The sequence below is a fragment of the Uloborus diversus genome, chromosome 1 (assembly GCF_026930045.1).
Source record: "Uloborus diversus isolate 005 chromosome 1, Udiv.v.3.1, whole genome shotgun sequence".
Lineage (NCBI taxonomy): Eukaryota > Metazoa > Arthropoda > Arachnida > Araneae > Uloboridae > Uloborus > Uloborus diversus.
In genome coordinates this window covers 227,061,248-227,082,620 of record NC_072731.1, presented here as the reverse complement: position 1 = coordinate 227,082,620, position 21,373 = coordinate 227,061,248, and the positions used below count along the sequence as shown (strand labels likewise).

At 32.5% G+C, this 21,373-nt stretch overlaps 1 protein-coding gene across 1 annotated transcript in view; it reads left to right on the top strand.

Annotated features, from left to right (window-relative positions):
* The window catches only part of LOC129225494 (rab GDP dissociation inhibitor beta-like), a 37,171-nt gene extending 16,416 nt beyond the window's left edge, over positions 1-20,755 (top strand). Inside the window, exons 3-10 of the mRNA XM_054859925.1 lie at positions 2,376-2,510; positions 10,041-10,239; positions 15,365-15,496; positions 17,423-17,591; positions 18,465-18,567; positions 18,688-18,832; positions 19,704-19,758; positions 19,843-20,755. Coding sequence (XP_054715900.1) covers positions 2,376-2,510; positions 10,041-10,239; positions 15,365-15,496; positions 17,423-17,591; positions 18,465-18,567; positions 18,688-18,832; positions 19,704-19,758; positions 19,843-19,983 — 1,079 coding nt within the window. The 3' untranslated portion in view covers positions 19,984-20,755. The remainder of the gene's footprint in view (positions 1-2,375; positions 2,511-10,040; positions 10,240-15,364; positions 15,497-17,422; positions 17,592-18,464; positions 18,568-18,687; positions 18,833-19,703; positions 19,759-19,842) is intronic.
* The last annotated feature ends 618 nt before the right edge of the window (positions 20,756-21,373 follow it).

The following is a 21,373-nucleotide window of genomic DNA, read 5'->3' as shown; positions in this document are numbered from 1 at the left end:
TGAAATTGCTCAAAGTTAACTTTTTGTTCCCACCTTTTGAGAACTACCCATATATGTTTTAAAATGTCTAGCAGTTGCAAGGAGCAAACAACTTCTGACATACTCTGAAAGCAGTGATTCAGTAAAAAATGTTAGAATGTCTGTTTTAAGAGTCAAAAAACCAAACCCAGTGGCATGCGAGCTCATGGGGGCCAAGGCCTACTGTACCCATCTCTCTTTTTCCTGACCAAAGGCTCTGGGGTGCTAGGCAGATGTTCCGATTAAGAATTCATCCTAATGCGGAACCCCCAAGGTTTAGTTTCCAAGCACTCTTTGTACTCATTTTATCAACCCACTGAAGGGATGAACAGCCGTGTCGAAAATGCCCGACCCGGAGATTGAACTGCAGCGTTTGAGCGCGTTGTTCTACCAGAGCCACTGGGCTTTGAGAGCACTTGAATATAGTTTACAAAGAAGAGAGCAGTAGGCTACGGAGTCTTTAGATGTGAAAGATCTGAACTCAGATTGGTCAGAAATGCTGCCTATAGGCTTACGTGCACAAATGCACGCTGTTTACCTCAAATCGAGTGAATTCCGCAAGTGTTTCCGAACACATTTGTAAAACTTTTAAAAATATGGAGCAGGGTGGATAAAAAAACTTTTTTTTTACCAACCCTGCTTTCATGCTTAAGAATGCAGTACCTGGACGACCGAGCCTCGCTCGGCTTAAATTTTTTTTTTGTCAAATTGTGTTTTTTTAAGGTTCAATATTTTTCCAAATATACTTGAAAAGCTTTACGTTAACGAAATATTATGTACTCGACCTTTTTATAACACTAAAGTACCAAACAAAGAAGATTCTGAATGTAATTAAATCAACATTTTGCTTTAAACTATCTGTTACGTTTGTTTCCACTATACAATTTTCTTGTCAGTAATTAAAATATTTTGACCTTAGTTTTGCTATGGTGAAATCGGTTTTTAACCGAATCCTTCCTTTCATACTATGATGCGTTTCACGATTTTATCCCAATCGAGATTTTCTTTTTGAATAAGTACTTTTAGTTTTTACGCCAGAAAATGCTACATACAGCATGATAGCCATCAAAACTGATGATCCACAAACCATTCCAACAAATGATGACAACTGTCTTAACAAAACATAAACAATCTCAAGACATACACTTCTTCGAAAAAAAATTAGATGCGTGATTTAAAAAACTTGTTAAACTATTTGAAGTGTAAAAAGAAAATAAAATAAAATAGGATGGTCAAGTAATAGTTTCACTTAAAAAAGAAAAAAAGCCTTACATCGACTTACATAATGCTTTTGAATTTATTTACAGCCAAGTCTGTTTGAAATTAGCCAAAGTGGCCAATATCAGCCAAGCCTGGCAACCCTAAGCAAGTATAAAATTTTAATGGGAGAAGAGACAAATTTTCATTGTTATGGTTGCAAATCGTCTGCCTGATGCGTCAACTCAGAGTTTACTTCAAGGCTTAACTCAATTTGACTTTATATTAAAAAGCTGTTTTTTGTAAAAAAAATCGCGTTTTTACAGAAAAAACGCTGATATAAATGAACTTATAATGCTAAACTACAATTAAATCCAAAATTTCACCGAAATCGTTAGAGCCGTTTCCGAGATAGGAAATATATACATACCCACAAGAATTGCTCGTTTAAAGATATAAGATGATTTTAACCATGCTTTTATTTATTGTTGAAGGCTATAATTCTGAGGAAATTAATTTACAAGTTTTTATTCTAGGCAATTTATAATTAATCATGTTTTAACTCTTACAGTAAATTATTTCTTTGATTATTTATGTACCTCAAAGGCCACTTTCATGTAGTAGTTTTTTAGTAGTTAAAGGTTTTCAAACAATGTTTCTCATGTAGAAAGCTCTCATGAGGAAATGAAATTACAAGATTTTAATCTTAGTTATTTAATGACTCATTAAGAAATTAGGTACAAATGTGAATGTTAATTAACAATTCATTAAATCTTCATGACTTTCCAAAAATTGATTTTTTCTTCTTGCAAGATAGTGTTTAAAAAAAACCCAGATTAAACCCAAAAAACCTGGTTTTTCAGCTGGACAATCATGTGGGTTTTAAGTAGATCTTTATTTGTTTGCTGGCTTAAGTTTCTTTGCTTGGATATGTATCTATATGCTGGGCTTTGTTATTAGCAAAAGAAATATAGGGGCCCTATCATCCTCAGATCTATTTTTTGCAAATAAAAAGGTTGAATTTCATCTAAAGTGTTAATTTACGTTAAACTAAAAAAATGCGAGAGCTCAGCTCCTGTGTGCTTTCATGCAAATTAACCATTATGTATATGTTTTGATTCATATTGTCATAAATACTTCTTTAAACCTTCATATTTTAGGACAACTAGTTAAACTTCTCATACACACTGGAGTCACAAGATACTTAGAATTTAAGTCCGTTGAAGGTAGCTATGTGTATAAAGGAGGAAAGATATATAAAGTTCCTGCTGATGAAAAAGAAGCCCTAGGATCAAGTTAGTATTTTATAATGATTATGAAGCTATTTCAAATTGTTTTTAAGTTAAAAGAAATATGTAGTTTAAAATTTTAAGGTTAAAGTAATTGAAATTCATCTCTAAGTTACAATTCTCATGTTATACACTCTTTGATTTTGAGTCAACTGATCCCTGGTTGCACAAAAGGCCGAATTAGTCAAATTTATTGCAGCTTTTTCTCCCTCCAAAAAAATTCAGATTTCTCTCCACATCAAAGAGTAAATTTTAGTGACCAAGGTTGGGGACCCTCTCCAAAAAAAAGATTTCGAGGGTTAAAAGTTAATTTTTAGCCTATTTCTGTGGTCAAAAATGAGTTTCATGGGTGATGTATCCCCTTATCTTTCCCCCTGGCTGAAATTAAAGTTGAAATAAGAGAATTTTGACCACATTAGGAACAATACAAGGTGATAAAATAATGATGCCTATTTCTCAGAAATTTAATTAAGATAAAAAAGAAATGATTTGTAATCTGTTAATCCCAAAAAATTGTTTCTGTTGATGAAGGTAGGTAACATAAATTCTGAACCTCAGAGCCAGACTGACATAGGTTCAAAAATTGGGACAATTTTCGATGATGTTACTAGGGAATTCGGACGCACCTTTAAATTTTGAAATGGTAGGCTTATCGATGTGCAATCAAAGATGTTAGAAGAAGGGAAGAGGTTTGAAACTCCTCTTCCCTAGAAAATTTTTAAGAACAAAAACGAAATTTCAAATCACTTTAATGACACTAGGGGAAAAGATTCTGGATTTTCCAACGAAAAGCATTTAACTGTTTACCCGCCAATGTTCCAAAAATGGAACATGATATTTAACTAAAAATTTTCCCTAAAAATAACATTTAAAAAAAAATGTTTGTCTTCTTTTTTGAATTGCTATTTGGTTATTGATGTGCAGTAAAAGACTTGCACATACATTTAGGAATTTTTTTTTTTTGCGATTTTTTAAAAATGAGTTTTTCTAGTTTTCTGCATCTTCTTCTCATGAAATTTACCACAAATTTACATTTTTCAGAGAATGCGATTATATTTAATTTATTTGGGAACAATACTTCAATGTATGATTTAAAAATGCTTGTAGAAATGTACAATGATATTTTCAAAAGATATGCCCTTTCAAAACAGCATGTTCCAATTTTGGAACCTTGATGCTTTCAGGGAGTCTAAACTTCCGCAAAAAGAATCGCTAGATTTCAAGGGATAAATTTCAAGTTTCATAATATTTGATTCTTTCAAAAATTATTCATTTTTTGTTTTGAATGTACTCTCATGTATATGTTTGCAAAACGAAATAAGTTTATATTATAAAAGGGTAACGTTTCGATGGAAAAGAAAATGGGATGCTGCTGTACCTACGGACAAAATTTACTTTTCAATTTTTGGTGGTCTCTGGGAATGGATAATTGATTGGTAAAATTTTCCAGCAGAATCTATAACTTATCTAATTTGGCAATTTTTGTCAGGTGAAAATCTGAAAACTTTCAACTTCAAACAAAATTTCTTAAAAACCAGCTTTTTTGTCCGTTGGTACAACACGTCATTCACCCCATGGACAGGTGCCTTTGTACCCATGGACATATAAAAAAATAATATATAAATAGGTCTGAGGAACTCAATTATATTCAATACATTTTCATAAGCCATTTTATATTAAATACTTCAAACATCAATTGAAAATAACATACAAAATATCCAATGTAAATTAAACTTTGAAAATTAACCAAAGGTTTTTCCCTTTTTTAATTTTCCATAATTTTTAACATCAGTTAACTCTTTTTAAAAAAATATTGCTCTTGAGAGTTAATGATGTTATAAATAATTAATGTTTTTAAACAAAAAATTAACTAAATTCATGGTAGCATGGCTCTTTATGTACTTACATAATAACTTCAATTTATATGCATATTGAAACCTTTAACAAAATTAACCCATTACAAAAAAACTCAGTTTAGATTAAACTAGAAAAGTCAACTTCAAATGAAAACAGGTAAGATTGGTGGTTTGGTAGATCCTACAGGAGGTGGGGGTTACTTCAACACTATATCTTCAAGCCCTGCTTCAAATTCATCATTGTTGAGAGCAAATTTCGGATGTTGATGACTAGGCACGATTTTGAGGTACTTCACATTGTAAGAAGACTCTGGTGTGACTTAAGGAGACTAAAAATTGCCTTCAGTGGGTACAAAGGTATGCCATTTTGGTTTTGCAAGCCAGTCACATCGACAGAACCACAGTTTCACAACATTAAAAATCAAACGAAACCTTCAAAATATCGGGAAACATGATACCTGCAACAAAAATGAATAATACAATCCACGACAGACGAAAAAAAAGGAAATTTCTCATATTTTTTTTAACTTAGATCCTATTAATACCGAAAAAATGTGATAGAATCTTAAATGTTTGTTTGAAGGCGTTGAAACTTCCTGAGGTACTGGAGAAAGCTGTGACACCAATGTTGAATTTCAATTAGGATCTCTCTCGACCATACCCAGAATTTCTCGACCAACGTCCGTAGGTACAACCGTCTGAGGGTACAGCAGCTTTCCCAGGGGTGACATTTCAGCATTTTATTTGGGGGGTCGAGTTTCTTAAATATGTATTACCACAGTGCGGTAACAAACACACACTAGCTAACAGGAAGTGGTCATAAAATCGGTTTAATATGAATACAAATTAGTGCTTAGAAGCAATTAAAATGTTGATTCATTTTCTAATAAGTTATCATACAAAACATCTCGATACTGAAGTTTTTATACCTTTTGGAAAAGTTTTAATGCATGTTTTTTTGGAATTCAGAAGAGCAGGGAATCGTCTTACTATCAGTGCCCAGTGTCGTACTGTTTTGCCAGTACAGCTAAATAGAAAAGGTTTTTTCTTTTTTTTCCTTTTCCCATTGTGCTTCGAAAATATTTCCCTAACCTAACAAAATTTTTCTCTACCAGTTGAGCTGATTGGAATAGTTAAAAAATACTTGAAGTAACAAAGTTACGTAAGAAAACACTTTTTATGTCTTGCTCTTCAAAATCACACCGGCAACTTCAAAAATTGTGAGAGGCTTAATTTTTCATCATTGAATAATCTCGTCTCGTCGGCGCTCTCAGCTTCAATGAGATGTCATCTGCCACCAGCTCTGTTATTCACTATTCCAGGCTGAAGAGTCCATAACAAGGATGGAACTGCAGTCTCTGGATGTGATAACCGGTCTGTCGGTATATTGCTTCTAATTTTTCTTGCCTAGTGCTAAAAATTTTACTCATAATTGAAACATTTTATTTTTCGTTTTCAAAAAATCCAATCCAGGTAATATAGAGTCAACCATGCAGAAAAATAATTATCATCAAATCTTGTGTTAATTTTATTCGAAAAACAATAAAACAATCTATTACTTCATACAAAATATTAAAAAATCAGTGTTTGACTTCACATCATCATGTGGATTTTTTTTTTTTTTTTTTTTTTTTAGCGCCTTTTTTAAAATTGGCTCGAAGGAAGAATTTTGTTGGGCAATTCGAACTGATAGCTCAATCAAAACCCGAAGTTCAAAGAACTAAAAGCAGGTTTTAAGCTAACAAACCCAACTGAAAATTTGTGGAATGATCTGCTCGGGAAGAAAGGACATACAGACACATATTTAACAATTAAATAAACATTTTATTAAACAATAAATATTTCAAAACATGGAAATAATAACAAGTGTAAATAAAATTCACATTCCCCAACAATTGAATAAAAAAAATCCCCCCAAAAATATCAGTAGGAAACATTTCTTAAAAATAGTATCGTTTAAAGTTCCAGTAAAATTTATATGACTAGATTAATATAAGTACAACCTTGAGTCCAATGCCATAAACAGAATAGTTCATACGAACGAGTTAAAAAGTTCATACCAAACAAACTATTCCTTCCTTAAAAGTTGGCACAACACGTGAGGGCGCGATCCACCAATTTGGATTCCATATCAAAATTGTCCGTGACCATTTCATGCCACCATGCTGAATTCAGAAAATAAACCTGTCCTCCTGGACAACAGGAACCATCCATCCATCTAACGGACATCCAATCCAGCTCTCGAGCGTGGACCTTCAATGGTCCTGTTTGTTAGGCCTTTTCACAGCAAAAAAAACAACTTGATTTAAACTCTCAATTTTAGAGAGAAAATCCCCCACATAAAAACTCATCTCAAGGCAACAAATGGAACATGCCCGCATTTCTAGCTGGGCTCAACGACAAAACTTCCTATATCTTTTAAAAAGAATCCACTATACTACGTGGAACTCCGGAGCACACAGCTCCCAGGCACAATCTCAGCACCTCAGAAAAACATCGGACTGCAGTCACAACATAGTAAAACAAGAGGTGAAACAATAAGAGAATGATTGATTGAGAGTTCACACTTAAATAGCATTCCCTATCTCCCTACGCGATGGCGTGACGTATATCAAAAAGCATGCATAAATTACATTGAGGAAACAACTCAACACAGTTTACAGTTTAAAACTAAATTCTTTAAAATTGTTTCCCACATGCATACAGCAAGAATCTACTCAACATCTTTCCTATGACGTCACATCATCGTGGCAGGTCAACAAACGCATGCAGGGAATGTTGGCTCTGGGGAACAATTCGAGCGCCGGTAAAATAACGGGATGACTTTCAAAGTTCGAAAAAAGAAGGAAGTAAGTTCTGGAAACTTTTCTAATCCTTCTAAAAACTTTAGGAATTTCTCCAAGAAAAAAAATAATGGCTCTAGGCCAACAAATTTTTTTGAAAAAGTTTCTCGATAGATTGAAATATACAGCCATGTAAAATCTATTTTCAATTTTAATTGCAGATTGAACTGTGGTAGTATGAACGCACAGATCAATTAAAGATTGAACTGTGGCTTGAATAGTCCGAAAATTAAGGGTAGCAGATTGAAGATGTTTTGATAGAGTAAAGCATTTTTAAAACACTTTCCTCAATATAAACAAATTGAATAAAAATTCAAACGAAGTCATACATGCTGAAGGGCACATTGAAAGAATCGTTTTGCAATAATTCTCACAGTCGTCAAATCACTGCTTATAAGTTTTAGAGAAAGGTTTTTATTTTTTTAACTCTGGAAGACCATCTTGTGTCACTCCGAGATTGCATAACTATAGAGCCCAATAAAAGGTATTTGTTGATATGTTTTTTTTTTGTTCAATAAGCACATGCATTTTTAAGAAGTTTCTATGAAAGCAGGTAATACATTGAGCAGCTGAAATGTGTTTCTAGCAAAAGAAAGCGACGAACTCTCATTAAATAAATATACATTTAAAAAATGAGCGTAAAAGTGAATGTAAAATATCAAGGAATTTTCTTGAGAAAACCATGCAGCCACACCACTTTGCACGAGCCTCTCATATTGGACATACCATCGTTACACTGGGTACACAAGTATGAAATATTTAGTCGTGAAAAGGGCGAAAAATACTTCGTGAATTTCTAAGTCATCATCCAAATAACGAAAAACACTTTTTTTGTCTGGGAGTTTCATCAAATAGTTACTGAGAACCAGCGAGATTTTTTTAATGAACATTGATTTCCGACTTACATAAATTGAATACACCCATTTTCTGTCATTTTGCTCAAAATATTTGGGGGTGCGACCGCCCCCTCTTGACCCCCCTATTTGCGCCCCTGAGCTTTCCCTAATAGCAATTACAGTTGGGCATAGGAAATGGCTCCAAATTCACATCTGCTCTAACAGCTGCATTGTCAAATGATACCGAAAAAAATATTAGTGGACTTGGGATACCTCAGATTTTAAAAGCATTTTATTAATTTTCTATATTTTTTTTGAGCCATGTAAAATTTCATTTGATGTATTATACAAATTGTAGGGCTGTCCACAAATGATGTCCTGCTTTGAGGGGGGGGGATCATGAAACTGATAGTCTGGAACAATGGGGAGTAAGGGAATAACAAGAAGTGTGACATCATGCATTTTTTATAAGAATACATTTATGAAAAGTTGTGACATGTAACAAGGTGGCTCGGTTCACTTATTGCTTTTGAGGCAAAGCAATCATACATTTAGCTCTTTTTTTTTCATGACCTTAAACTTTAACCCCTACTCAAGGACAAACAAATCAGTTTTTTAAAAAAGAAACTTTACTTTTTCTTATCATAGTACCACTAACACATCCTGAAACTTTTACAAAAATTGAAGACATTACAAAAATTGAAGACATCAACTATCAAAAATGTCCAGCTTTAAAAAAAGACTCTTAATAGTTCGGCGTGTAAACGGTTAAAATTAGTAGCATTATAAAAATGCAATTTTATATTTTAAGCTTCCTTTGAAGTGATTTGCTTAAGGAATGCCCTTTCTCCTCAGCTGCCTCCCCATCTTTTATTTACTTGAAATAAAAATGTGATGTCAAACCCTTCCCAGATTTTTTTTTTTCCCAAAATCATTTGATAGTTTCAAATAGTGATATTTTCACTATCCATCCTATTTTTTTTTATTTGTTTGAAATACAAAAATCTATAGCCTCAGTACAAAACTTGTTACATTTTATACTAAATTAGTGTTTTCCAGTGATACTTTAAGTCTTTTTCTGCACTTTATTTTATTTGATACCTTCTTTAACCTCTTAATAGTTTTATTAATAAAATGGCAACAAAAACATAGTTTCAAAGTTGTTTCACCTTGGTGTCGTTTTTAGCTATGCAAATCAAATGCTTAATGTTTTAGTATTGCTGGGATACTAAAGAATCAAGTTAGATTCGAAAAAAAAAAAAAAAAAAACAATGCTGCAGAGTGTTTAAAAACCAAACAAGAAAAGGAAAAAAATAGTATTCGTTTTAGGCTTGGAAAGCTAATGCATCATGTAGCTACATTTATATTGTAATGCTTTTTAAAACAAAACATTAGTTTTGAAAGTAAATAAAGAAAAAATAATTTTCTGTCTGAAGAATTAGTTTGATACACTGAACTTAAAAAATATTAAAATTGCTCCTGTGTAAAATATATTGCCTTCAGTAGAATTTTAAATAATCAAGCCCCCATTGTTTACTGCTTTTAACAGATTGCAAACAAGAATAATGATCTGACACTCACAAAAGTTAATTTTCTGGTGTTTTTTTCTCTTTTTACATCTATTAAATATTCATTATAAATTTCATCAAAAATATTTCACTTCAATTGCTACATTTTCGGGGGGGGGGGGATTAGGTGTATTAAATGATATTATTAAAAACAAAATACACCCTGTAGTTTGGCTCCAGGGGGTGAAATCTTAAACAAATAAAAAATTCTATCCACAAAATAGTTGGTGTGCTCAAGTTTTTTTTTTTTTTTTGTAAATTTTTTTTTTTTTTTTCATAAATGCTTTCTTCTATATCTAATGTATAGAGAAATATTGGGTTCTTAAGAATTTTAGATTTTGATAGATTTGAATGTTTTAAAGTGTGGTGAACCATTTTGATCATTTAAAAAATAATTTCGTATGTTTTTTAGTTATTTAATTTTTTTTTCCAGATTTGATGGGCATGTTTGAAAAGAGGAGATTTCGAAATTTCTTAGTTTATGTACAAGAATTCAATCCAGAAGATCCAAAAACATTTAAGGACGTTGATGTCAATGTCACGACAACTGCTCAACTCTATGAAAAGTTTGGTTTGGATAAAGACACTGCTGATTTTACTGGGCATGCTTTAGCTTTGTATCGTGATGATGAGTAAGACATTTAAGGCTTTAAAGTTTAAAGTTTATTTTTTTGACTTTGATAAGCAAGTTAAAAATCAGTATGAAGCTGCTTAATCATCCGAGAACGGGAATAGCAGTTAAATTAATCTTACAGTTTTCAAAAGATGGCAGCAACTGGAATGCTAGCAAATCACATACAAAAACATTTTTTTTTTCTTTAATAAATAGTATGAAAGTAATTATGAATTAAATTAACAGCATTTTCATAAGCAGTAAGTTACCTCCCTTCGGTTTGTTTGCGAACTCTCTCTTTGGTGTGTTTGGTTATCGTCTATTCCAGACTAGTAAGTCCATATCAAGGGCAAAACTGCAGACTGGGTTACCAGGCGACTGGTATATTGCATGTAATATTTTTTTAGTTCACAAGGTGAAAACTCAAGCAGTAATAAGAGAACACACAATTAAATAATTGATTACATATATAGTGCAACCAGGCAGTAATTTGAATATAAAAAAATTGCAAATTATCTTATTTAAAATTAGTAGAATTAAAATATAGTAAATTAAAGCTAGCAAGTCTCTCAACTGACTCCCTTGCTCTTACTTACAAGAAAAAGTAAACTTGCCACAAACTCTTAAATTCATATTTCTAGATATAAAAAAACTTCAGAGTTTCTGGTGAGTATAAAGCATCAGTTGGGGGGGGGAGAAAACTTTGATCATTGGCTTAAATTTTCTAAAAATTGTAATCCAAATCAAAGCTAAGTTTCTTTCTAAAAATGCTGATTTTCTTTTTGGCATTACTCTATAAACGACATCCGATGCTAATTTCAGTCAACTTTAAATAAAAATGTGAACTTTTTCAAGAATACCTTACTTATAGAGAAACATTTTTAACATGTTAAGCTCATGAATTCAAAGAGAATAGACCTTACTGGGGAAACTTTATGAGATGAAAATCTACCTCATATCGCTGCCTCAGAGCAAAAGTAAGATATCTTAGTGTTATTTCTGGGATTAGATATCTTACTGTTGCTCTGAGGTGACAATATGGTCATTGCCAGACTTCCTTGTGTATGTATACTTCAAACTACTCCAATTGAATAATTTTGATTGGGTTTACCCTTCTTGTTTTGTAACTGTAGAGATGTACCAGCTGCACCAATTGAGCCAAACTGAGCCAATCGCCGATCCTGCGCCAAACTGCTACAAAAGACCGCTAAATAGACTTTTCTGCCCCAAAATTGAACAAACTTGCGCCAAAAGTGATTTTTTACTTTCTTCTATATCTAATATATAGAAGAAAGTATTGGATTCGTGCAAATTTTCGAATTTCGAATTTTGACGGATTCAAACGTTTTGAGGTGTGCCGAGTCCATTTCGACTATTTTTGGAAAATGTCTGTCTGTCTCTGTGTGTGTACGTATGTGTGTGTGTGTGTCACGTCTGTGTGTGACCAGTTTTTTGTGGCCGCTCTACAGCAAAAACTACCGCATGAAATCGAACGAAATTTGGTACACATATGTGCCCCTATGTGAACTTGTGCCCATTGGTTTTTGGCGCGAATTCCTCCAAGGGGGGTGGAGCAATGGGACGTTTTTCGAGTTACGCGTGCTTGCTATTCCTCAGGAAGTAATTGGCGGAATCAAACAAAATTTGGTCCATATGTTGCCATTAACAGGAACAGATGCTGATTCAATTTTGGTGTCAATAACTCAAACGGGGGTTGAGCTATAGAACGTTTTTTGTCGTCAATTGTGACTGCTGTATCTCAAGAAATAATGAACAGAATGAAAGAAAAATTTATCGGCAAGTAGTCCTTAGTGGGTATAAGAGCTGATTTTATTTTGGTGTCAACAGCTAAAAAGGGGGTAGCGCAATCGCCCGTTCTTTTTTTCCATTGTGAGTGCCCTATCTCAAGAAGTAATGCTACGTTCTGGTTGAAATTTGGAATATATGTGAATCCATATGTAAACAGGCTTTGGTTCAATTTTGACGCCGATCGCTCCAAGAGGTGTTGATTTTTTTTTTTTTTTTTTTTGCGAATAAAAATATTTTTATTAATGCAACAATAAGAAACATAAATCGTAATAGATTGTCGTCTGCATATTTCTCGTGATTTTAATTGTATGGAAATGATAGGAAATATTATCTCAATGATTTAAAATTTTTAACTGTTGCCATCTTATGTTTGTTAACAAATAAAATATTTGTAATTAATTCAAGCAAGGCTTTTAAAATAACTTTCAATTTTCGCTCTCTGCTTTGCTTTTGCAATAATTCAGACATTGGGATAGTCGTCAAGTTTTTGCATGTGTAATTTTGTTTTTGTTGGGAATATTGCTTCCTCGTCAAGCATGGGGAGGGATCAGAAAAAAAAAGAAGAAAAATATCGAAGAAAGTTTCGTGATGGCCACAACATACTAGTTTTTGTAATGTTGCAGTTTCTTCAACATATTTGGCAGTTTTTGCAGACTATCATCAAGTTTGTGCATTTGGAGCTTGTTTGTACGATGTTTTTGACGAAGTTCCAATTTTTTTCGCACTCCAAAATTCGATTGCATCCACTTTTGAAAAACTCGATCGTTTTAATTTATTACGTGATTCTGCTCCTTTGACTTGAAAAATTTTGTATTGACCATTATTTTCACCCTTTCTTATCTTTTGTTTTTAGAAGAAGCGTACTTGTAAGTTCGTCTTCTTGCCACGCCCACTCGAAAATGTCAATCCAGTTGCATCCAAATTGATTTAAGCGAATGCCATCAGAAAAAATATTGTTCACCAGTTTTTACTTTCTTCTATATCTAATATATAGAAGAAAGTATTGGATTCGTGCAAATTTTCGAATTTCGAATTTTGACGGATTCGAACGTTTTGAGGTGTGCCGAGTCCATTTCGACCATTTTTGGAAAATGTCTGTCTGTCTGTATGTGTGTGTGTATGTGTGTCATGTCTGTGTGTGACCAGTTTTTTGTGGCCGCTCTACAACAAAAACTACCGCATGAAATCGAACGAAATTTGGTACACATATGTGCCCCTATGTGAACTTGTGCCCATTAGTTTTTGGCGCGAATTCCTCCAAGGGGGGTGGAGCAATGGGACGTTTTTCGAGTTACGCGTGCTTGCTATTACTCAGGAAGTAACTGACGGAATCAAACAAAATTTGGTCCATATGTTGGTATTAACAGGAACAGGTGCTGATTCAATTTTGGTGTCAATAATGCAAACGGGGGTTGAGCTATAGAACGTTTTTTGTCGTCAATTGTGACTGCTGTATCTCAAGAAATAATGAACGGAATGAAAGAAAAATTTATCGGCAAGTAGCCCTTAGTGGGTATAAGAACTGATTTTATTTTTGTGTCAACAGCTAAAAAGGGGGTAGCGCAATCACCCGTTCTTTTTTTCCATTTTGAGTGTCCTATCTCAAGAAGTAATGCTACGTTCTGGTTGAAATTTGGAATATATGTGAATCCATGTGTAAACAGGCTTTGGTTCAATTTTGACGCCGATCGCTCCAAGAGGTGTTGATTTTTTTTTTTTTTTTTTGCGAATAAAAATATTTTTATTAATGCAACAATAAGAAAGATAAATCGTAATAGATTGTCGTCTGCGTATTTCTCGTGATTTTAATTGTATGGAAATGATAGGAAATATTATCTCAATGATTTAAAATTTTTAACTGTTGCCATCTTATGTTTGTTAACAAATAAAATATTTGTAATTAATTCAAGCAAGGCTTTTAAAAAAACTTTCAATTTTCGCTCTTTGCTTTGCTTTTGCAATAATTCAGACATTGGGATAGTCGTCAAGTTTTTGCATGTGTAATTTTGTTTTTGTTGGGAATATTGCTTCCTCGTCAAGCATGGGGAGGGATCAGAAAAAAAAAGAAAAATATAGAAGAAAGTTTCGTGATGGCCACAACATACTAGTTAATCTTGGGTTCCTTAAGATTTTAGGACAGAAAATTGCTCTCTAATTTTGGTTGGGGCCCCTTAGATAGCAAAAATCGGAATTCTAATGTTCTGGTGATGAATATGCAGATACAGTGTAACCTCCAAAGAAAATTTAATAGTTTTTTTTTTTTTTTTGAAAAGGTGTGTATGCATTTTATACAAACAAAAATGATCATTTCACATCGGAAGGGGAGGGGGCGTCAATTTTTTTAATTCAACGGACTTTCATTAAATTTAGCACAGGCATCGCTGTGCAGGTACTGCTAGTATAATATAATACTAATTCTGTGCCCGAAAAAGGCGGTCAACTTAAAACAGGTGGTAAGGTTAAAAGGGTGGTCAACTTTACAGGTTTTATTGTACTTCCAAGTTTCTCAGATTCAAGCATTTCCCTCATATTCTTAGCTTGTCTTAAAATTTTTTTAAATTAATATTTCATTTTTCATATTTTTTCCATAAAATTCCTTTTTTATAAAAAAATTTTTCATTGTAATTAATTATTAATTTTATTATTATTTTGTGCTTATTATTGATTTTAAATTATTAATTTTGTGATTAAATATCAAACAGTAAGAAATAAAAGGTTTTAATATTGCCTTTGCTTGGCCTTCAGATTTGTTAATCAAGTAGTTCACTATATAACATATATGTTTATATATATACACTCATTTTCGTGAAAATTGCAACAACATGAAGGACTCATTGGAAAGGAATAAAATTTATTGCACATATTAATCGTAGTGCTACAAATAAGCGATCAAAATTACAGGTGAATGAAATGAAAATAACGGACGTAAATTAATTTTGAATGTAGCTACCCTGCATAGGTGTAAGTACTCCGGGCTGCTCTAAATTTGCAATTTTACTGCTCCAGGCTGCTCCAAATTTACCGTTTTACTGCTCCAATCTGCTCCAAACTCACACTTTTCCTGCTCCCAAGATTGTTCCATAAGTGAATTTTGGTCGGTACATCCCTGTAACTGTATGAACCTTTGACAAAGCTTAAACCACAGTTAGAAGTTGTGTAAATTACTATGTTCACAAAAAAAAAAAAAATAATAATATATATTAGAAAGTTTTATAATTATATTAATATTTTTGCATCACCTTTAATCAAGTGGTTCTTTGTACCCTAGAGTTATGAAGTTTTGTTATCATAATGTAATAGTGATTTGTGTTGCTTTAACATATTTTATTTTTCAGTTATTTGGCAAAACCATGTTTAGAAACTGTCAACAGAATCAAACTTTATAGTGACTCCTTGGCACGCTATGGAAAAAGCCCATATCTGTACCCTTTATATGGCCTAGGAGAACTTCCTCAAGGTTTTGCAAGGTAATGATGTCGAACTGATATTTTGTCCCACACTAACATGAAAGCTAATATGTTTCATTAGAAATAATTTTAAAAGGAATTGAACAAAATTTTCATGCTTACGACAGGGGTGCCCAAACTTTTCCGATCGCAGCACCCATGTCCATCTGTATTAGATATACATATGTACATATTATAGTCAAATTATTTAAAGTGCAAATATAGAGAATAAAAACAGATAAAATGGAAAGCACACAAGATTTCATACCAAAATAAACTAAATAAGTAGATGAAGCCAGAATTGATCAGCAGTGGAATCTTCATCCTAGGGTCAAAAGACCAAAAAATTACACTAAAAACTAAATGAAAGATGTCCAGTTCCGAAAAAAATTCTATTGTGGGTACTTGGTGGCGGTTTGGGGTCAAAATGTCGCTGTCCCAAAATGTCGCCTATCCGAAATGTGTCAAATGTTTTATTCAAAAACTCCAAATCTGTATTTAAGTTTCTACAAATTTAAAAATTAGAAAATAATTCTTATGAAATTTAAATGACTTCAGAGATTTTCAAGACAAAAGCATTAGAAGTGTAATATTTTTTGTGAACAAAATGCATTCGGTTACCCACCTAACTGGAACATCTGCTTTGCACCCCAGAACCTCTTGGTCTCATAAGCAATGAATGGAACTGTTGCCCTAGTCCCCCATGGGCTGTTGCATCACTGAGTTCAGTTTATTAGTTGATTCAAAGTCCTTCCACATTTTAAAAGAAGGAAAAAAAAATTGATGAACAAAAACTCATGCTCCTCCTCAGTGTTTCTTTAAGATTTCAAGGACCTCAAAGTTGCTATCTGGGAGACAGGCATAACTTTCTAATTGATTTTCTGGTTGAGACCAATAATTATTTGACTTTAAAAAAAAAATCTTTCTCTGATCATCAGGTTGTAAAAAAATTCTTTTCTGGGGAGGGGGGTGGGAGATTTATATAAGTATTTTAAGTTGAAGATAAGTATTTATGTATTTTACTAATAAGCAAAGCCAAAAATCGTTGAAAATAATGAGCAGATCAAAAAGAATTGGTGAATTTTATTTTAATCCAAACAAGTAAATATCTCATTAAGCTGAATCTTTAGTTCCCTATAATTAGCTCCCCTGCAGTTTGGCACATTTACAAAGATTTTTTAAAATGTTAGCTCTAGCTAGTGGGGAGTTTAACCATTTCCGGGGCGAGTCAATAAAATTTTTGAAGTGTAGGGGGAAAACACAATGAGTGAAAGTAATCTATCATCTATATATAGATTTTACAGTCAAATTTTTTTTTTCTTGCAGTGGGTGATGTCACCATTTGTTCATACTGCCCACCTAGGGCAGGAAAAAATTGTATTTATCCATTTTAAAATTAATTTGAATCTTGTGCAAAAATGCAATTGAACACCCCTGGTAAAATGAAGAAAAATTGTCGACTGTTTCAGAGCAAATTAAAAATACTGTTATGAAAATTCCACATTTTTGGATTCAAAAATTGGGGAGATATGAGCAAGAAATTGAGACAGCAAAGCGCTTTTTGTTCTTGCTTCCATCCATGATCACTAAAGAGAACAAAATACTATCTCTGCAGCAATTTTGTGGTTTTAAAGAAGGAAAATCTTTTTAGAAAATTTTAAATTGGTGTCCTTTTTTGTGACCACTGCGGGGGAGAGGATTAAAGTGGGCTGTATGCAACACATACCAGAAACTGCCAAGACTTATCTGAGCATAATCATGTTCTTGATCTATAACTTTTAAGAGAGGGGGGGGAATGGTCAATTTTGTTTCAAAATAAATATCTGTAGCTAGGTGGTTAATTAATTTTGATTTTTTTTTATTGAATAGATTTCTGTGACAGCATTAAACCACACAATTTTTTTTAAAATTCTTATTGTTTTTCTAAATACCTTCTTGTTATTTTAGATTAAGTGCTATCTATGGAGGAACCTATATGCTTGATAAACCTATCGATGAATTAGTCATGGAGAATGGCAAAGTTGTTGGCGTACGTTCAGGAAATGAAACTGCAAGGTGCAAGCAAGTCTACTGTGACCCTTCATACGTTCCAGACAAGGCAGAAAAAGTCGGCCAGGTAAAATCCATGCGGCTCATGAAAGAGTAATCTGTGACCCTAAATTTCTTAAAATGTTTAATTCTCTTCTGCTCAGAGATTTAAATTCTAAAGTTTAACTTTAATTTTAATTAATTAAAAGGCTTGTGTTTTACCCATACTCTAATTAAATTTTATAATGTATGACAGCTGTTACAAGCTCCTATTCACCTAAGGTTTTTTTTTTTTTTTTTTTTTAACAGTTTAACCAGTAATATACCCATGTCACATTGAAAACCACTTTTTGACATCAAAAACCTAACCCGGAATGAAAATGTACTAAAATTTTATTTTAAACATATTCACCAATCACCAATTGCTGTTATTGATGTAATTCTATCCTGCATATACATTTGCAGTTTTAGTGAGAAAAGTATAACAATGTTTTGGTGCACAGGGAAATTAAATTATCTTTCTGCTTGCATTATCAGTTTTAGTTCTTTCATGTGGGATATTGAAGAATAATATATGTATGTATATTTATTCAGAAAATGTAATGTAAATATTAAAAATTTTTAAATACATTATTTTGTGCAGAAAATTTCAAAAATTTCAATTTTTCTCCCGAATGAAAACGAGCACCTCTGAGGAAAAACCAGCCCCCCCCCCATTTAGTTTTCCCCTGGATTGTTTCCATCTCTATCCATGACAGACCATTGATCAATGATGAATCTGAAACAAAAAGATTTTTTTCTCTCTTTTCTTTATAACACCTAGCAAATGAAATTTGTATCCTGCACAAGGAAAAAAAAATTCTCTTTAAGTTTTCACCCTTAATTTCTTAAGTGATGATTGAGGTTTTGTAATTTTTATTTTGTTCCTTTGAATATATATATGGATGATTTTCTTATTTAGGTTGTCAGATGCATCTGCCTTTTGAATCACCCCATTCCAAATACTAGAGATGCTCTTTCATGCCAGATTATCATTCCACAGAAACAAGTTGGCAGAAAATCAGGCAAGAAATAGTTGTTTTTCTGTTTTTGATTAGCAGGCTCTAATTTTATTGAAATGTATATCATCTTTTCATACAGCTCCTTTCTGCACTTAAATCATACTTCATTTCATTTATTCCTAGATATCTATGTATCCCTTGTATCTTATACACATCAAGTGGCAGCAAAGGGTTGGTTTGTTGCCATGGTGAGTACTACTGTGGAATCTGACAATCCAGAACAAGAAATAAAACCTGGTTTAGACCTATTGGGACCAATTAAACAAAAGTAAGATAATTTGTTGTTGTATAATAGTTAACATCTGCTGCATATTTACTACATCCAAGTACCTTTTCACTTGTAAAAGGTTTATTTCTATCTAATTAATTGAGAAAATTGGAACACGCTTCATCTGATGCAGAAAAAAAAATATCTCTTTCGAACGACATAGAATGTTAAGAAGCATAGGGAATCTTTCATACCTTTAATTGTCAATATATGTGAAATTTTAGCTTAAAAAATTAATTACAAGAAAACTAATTTGAAATTTAAAATAACCCCCAGGGATCTAGTAATTTTGCATGAAATTTCAAGACTGTGCTCCAGGGACTCCTGGACGTGAGCCCGTTACAGACATCATTTCACCATTTCTGTGACGTTACTTTTATAGCGAAAAATATCAATTTTAATGTATATAAATTCATAAAAACTTTTGAAATATGCATACAAAAATCATTGAAATCGTTATAAAAAAGAGTAAAAAAAAAGCCTTTTTAAAGGGGTTTTTTGATTATTATTTTTTTTTTAGTTTTAAAATGTGTTGTCAGCCTAAAATTTTCGGAAATTTTAGATCACAAAAAACCCTGCAAAAATTCCTATTGAATCAAATGCTGTAATTTATTACCACACTGAGAAAGATGAATTGGGGGGGGGGGTGAGCTTCCTCATAGCTTCTGAAAAATTTCACACTTATTTCAGAAAATTTAACTTGAATCCACTTTTACTCCTGAATAATAGATAAAAAAGTATTCAGTACTGTACTGAATACTTTTATGTCTATTGTTCCTTTCACATTTTTAAGTGTTTAAAAATATAAATTCTGATGCTCTTGAAATCCATTTCAAAATTGACATTTTACCATAGATATTTTCCCTTATAGGTTTGTATGGGTTAGTGATGTTTTCAAACCTAAAGATTATGGTGAAGCAAGCCAAGTAAGTAATATTATATTCTTTCTATTCCTTTATAACCTTAAAAATTGTTGATGTAATCTAAAAATGTTTACTTCTTATTTGTAGATATTTATATCAGAGTCATATGATGCAACATCTCACTTTGAAACTACCTGTCTAGATGTACTTAACATCTTTAAACGAGGAACTGGTGAGGACTTCGACTTTTCCAAAGTAAAACATGATCTTGGAGATGAACAGGAATAATTATGTAAAAAGAATATCTGCATCATCTGCACAGTATCACTGAGCCTAGCTGATGCTGTTTTTCCTGTTTAATTCAATATGCGGCAGGGCTTGATTTAAGCGTATGCTTCTGTCTTTTTGGGTGATCATCAACATCACCAACTGCTTCAAGTGGTGATTCCAAAATGAAAAATAAAGAAATTACAGAAAAAAATGTGGCCATGATTTTGATTGGATTATAACTGAGCTATTATTACTCGTTTTTCATATTGTGATTTGTAGTCCATGAATTTTAATATTTAAGATCAGTGACTAGCTATAAAAATAAAGATAGTCAAATATCTTTGTCATAGTTTTGGTAGAAATATATATATATATGCCTGCTCGCTCAACAAAACAGCAAGAGCTGAATGTTTCACTTGAAAGCTATTCTTCTTGTCTGATTTATGATCGCAAACCATATGATATATATAATTGTTATGATTGTAAAAAATAAAAAAAAAAATAAAAATCCCAAAGCTACCAGTTTGTGATATAATTATGTCAAATATACTGTGAGTGTTTGTGGCACCTTGGGATATTCCCTAAAACACTAAGGCTTTGCTCTGTATGTCATCAGGTTTCTTATTAAAAAACAAAAAGCACATTTGATGATGGTTTTGCTTTAGTACTTTCTTCTGAACTATGTTTACCGTTGTCACACATAAATATTTTAAATTTACTTTTCATTTATTTAAAGCTATTCTGAAGAGGATTCTATGTGTAAAAATAAAATAAAATTGTATTGGAAGAAGTACAAATGAATATATATTGTAATTTTTATTCTTTTAATCTTCAATAGTGGTTCTCACACTTATGCATCCCTTGATTTTCCAAGCAAAGGGAGGGGGGAGGAAAAACATAACTAATCAATATAGGTCATTCTCACAGTAACTGTCATTTTCATGTTCTCGTTGTAATTTTATGAACATTTTATGACTGACATATTTCTAGGGATTTCATTATCTAGAACAGAGGTTCCCAAACTTCAGACCTCCGCGGACCCCCCCCCCCCCCCCCTTCCCCAGCTAGCGCAAAAAAAAAAAATTCTAATATATTATTATGCTTTTCTTTAAATTTAATTATTCATTGTTCTGAATATTTTTCAGAGCTTTTGTCAAGTTTTAATTTTTAACATTATTATTTTTTGCAAGTTCAATTAGGAATAAAAATGACGTCACCAAATTTCTACAAGTTTACTAATAAAAATTAACTTTTGAAGTTAGTGAACTAAACACTGTTAGCCTAGTTTAAGTGTGTTAATTTTGTTACATAAGTTGCACTTTTATGGTGCATTAGGATTTTAATTATTAACTATGGTTCGGGCAAACCTACCCTGACAGCTTTGTAATGCTGTGACCAGGATATGCGT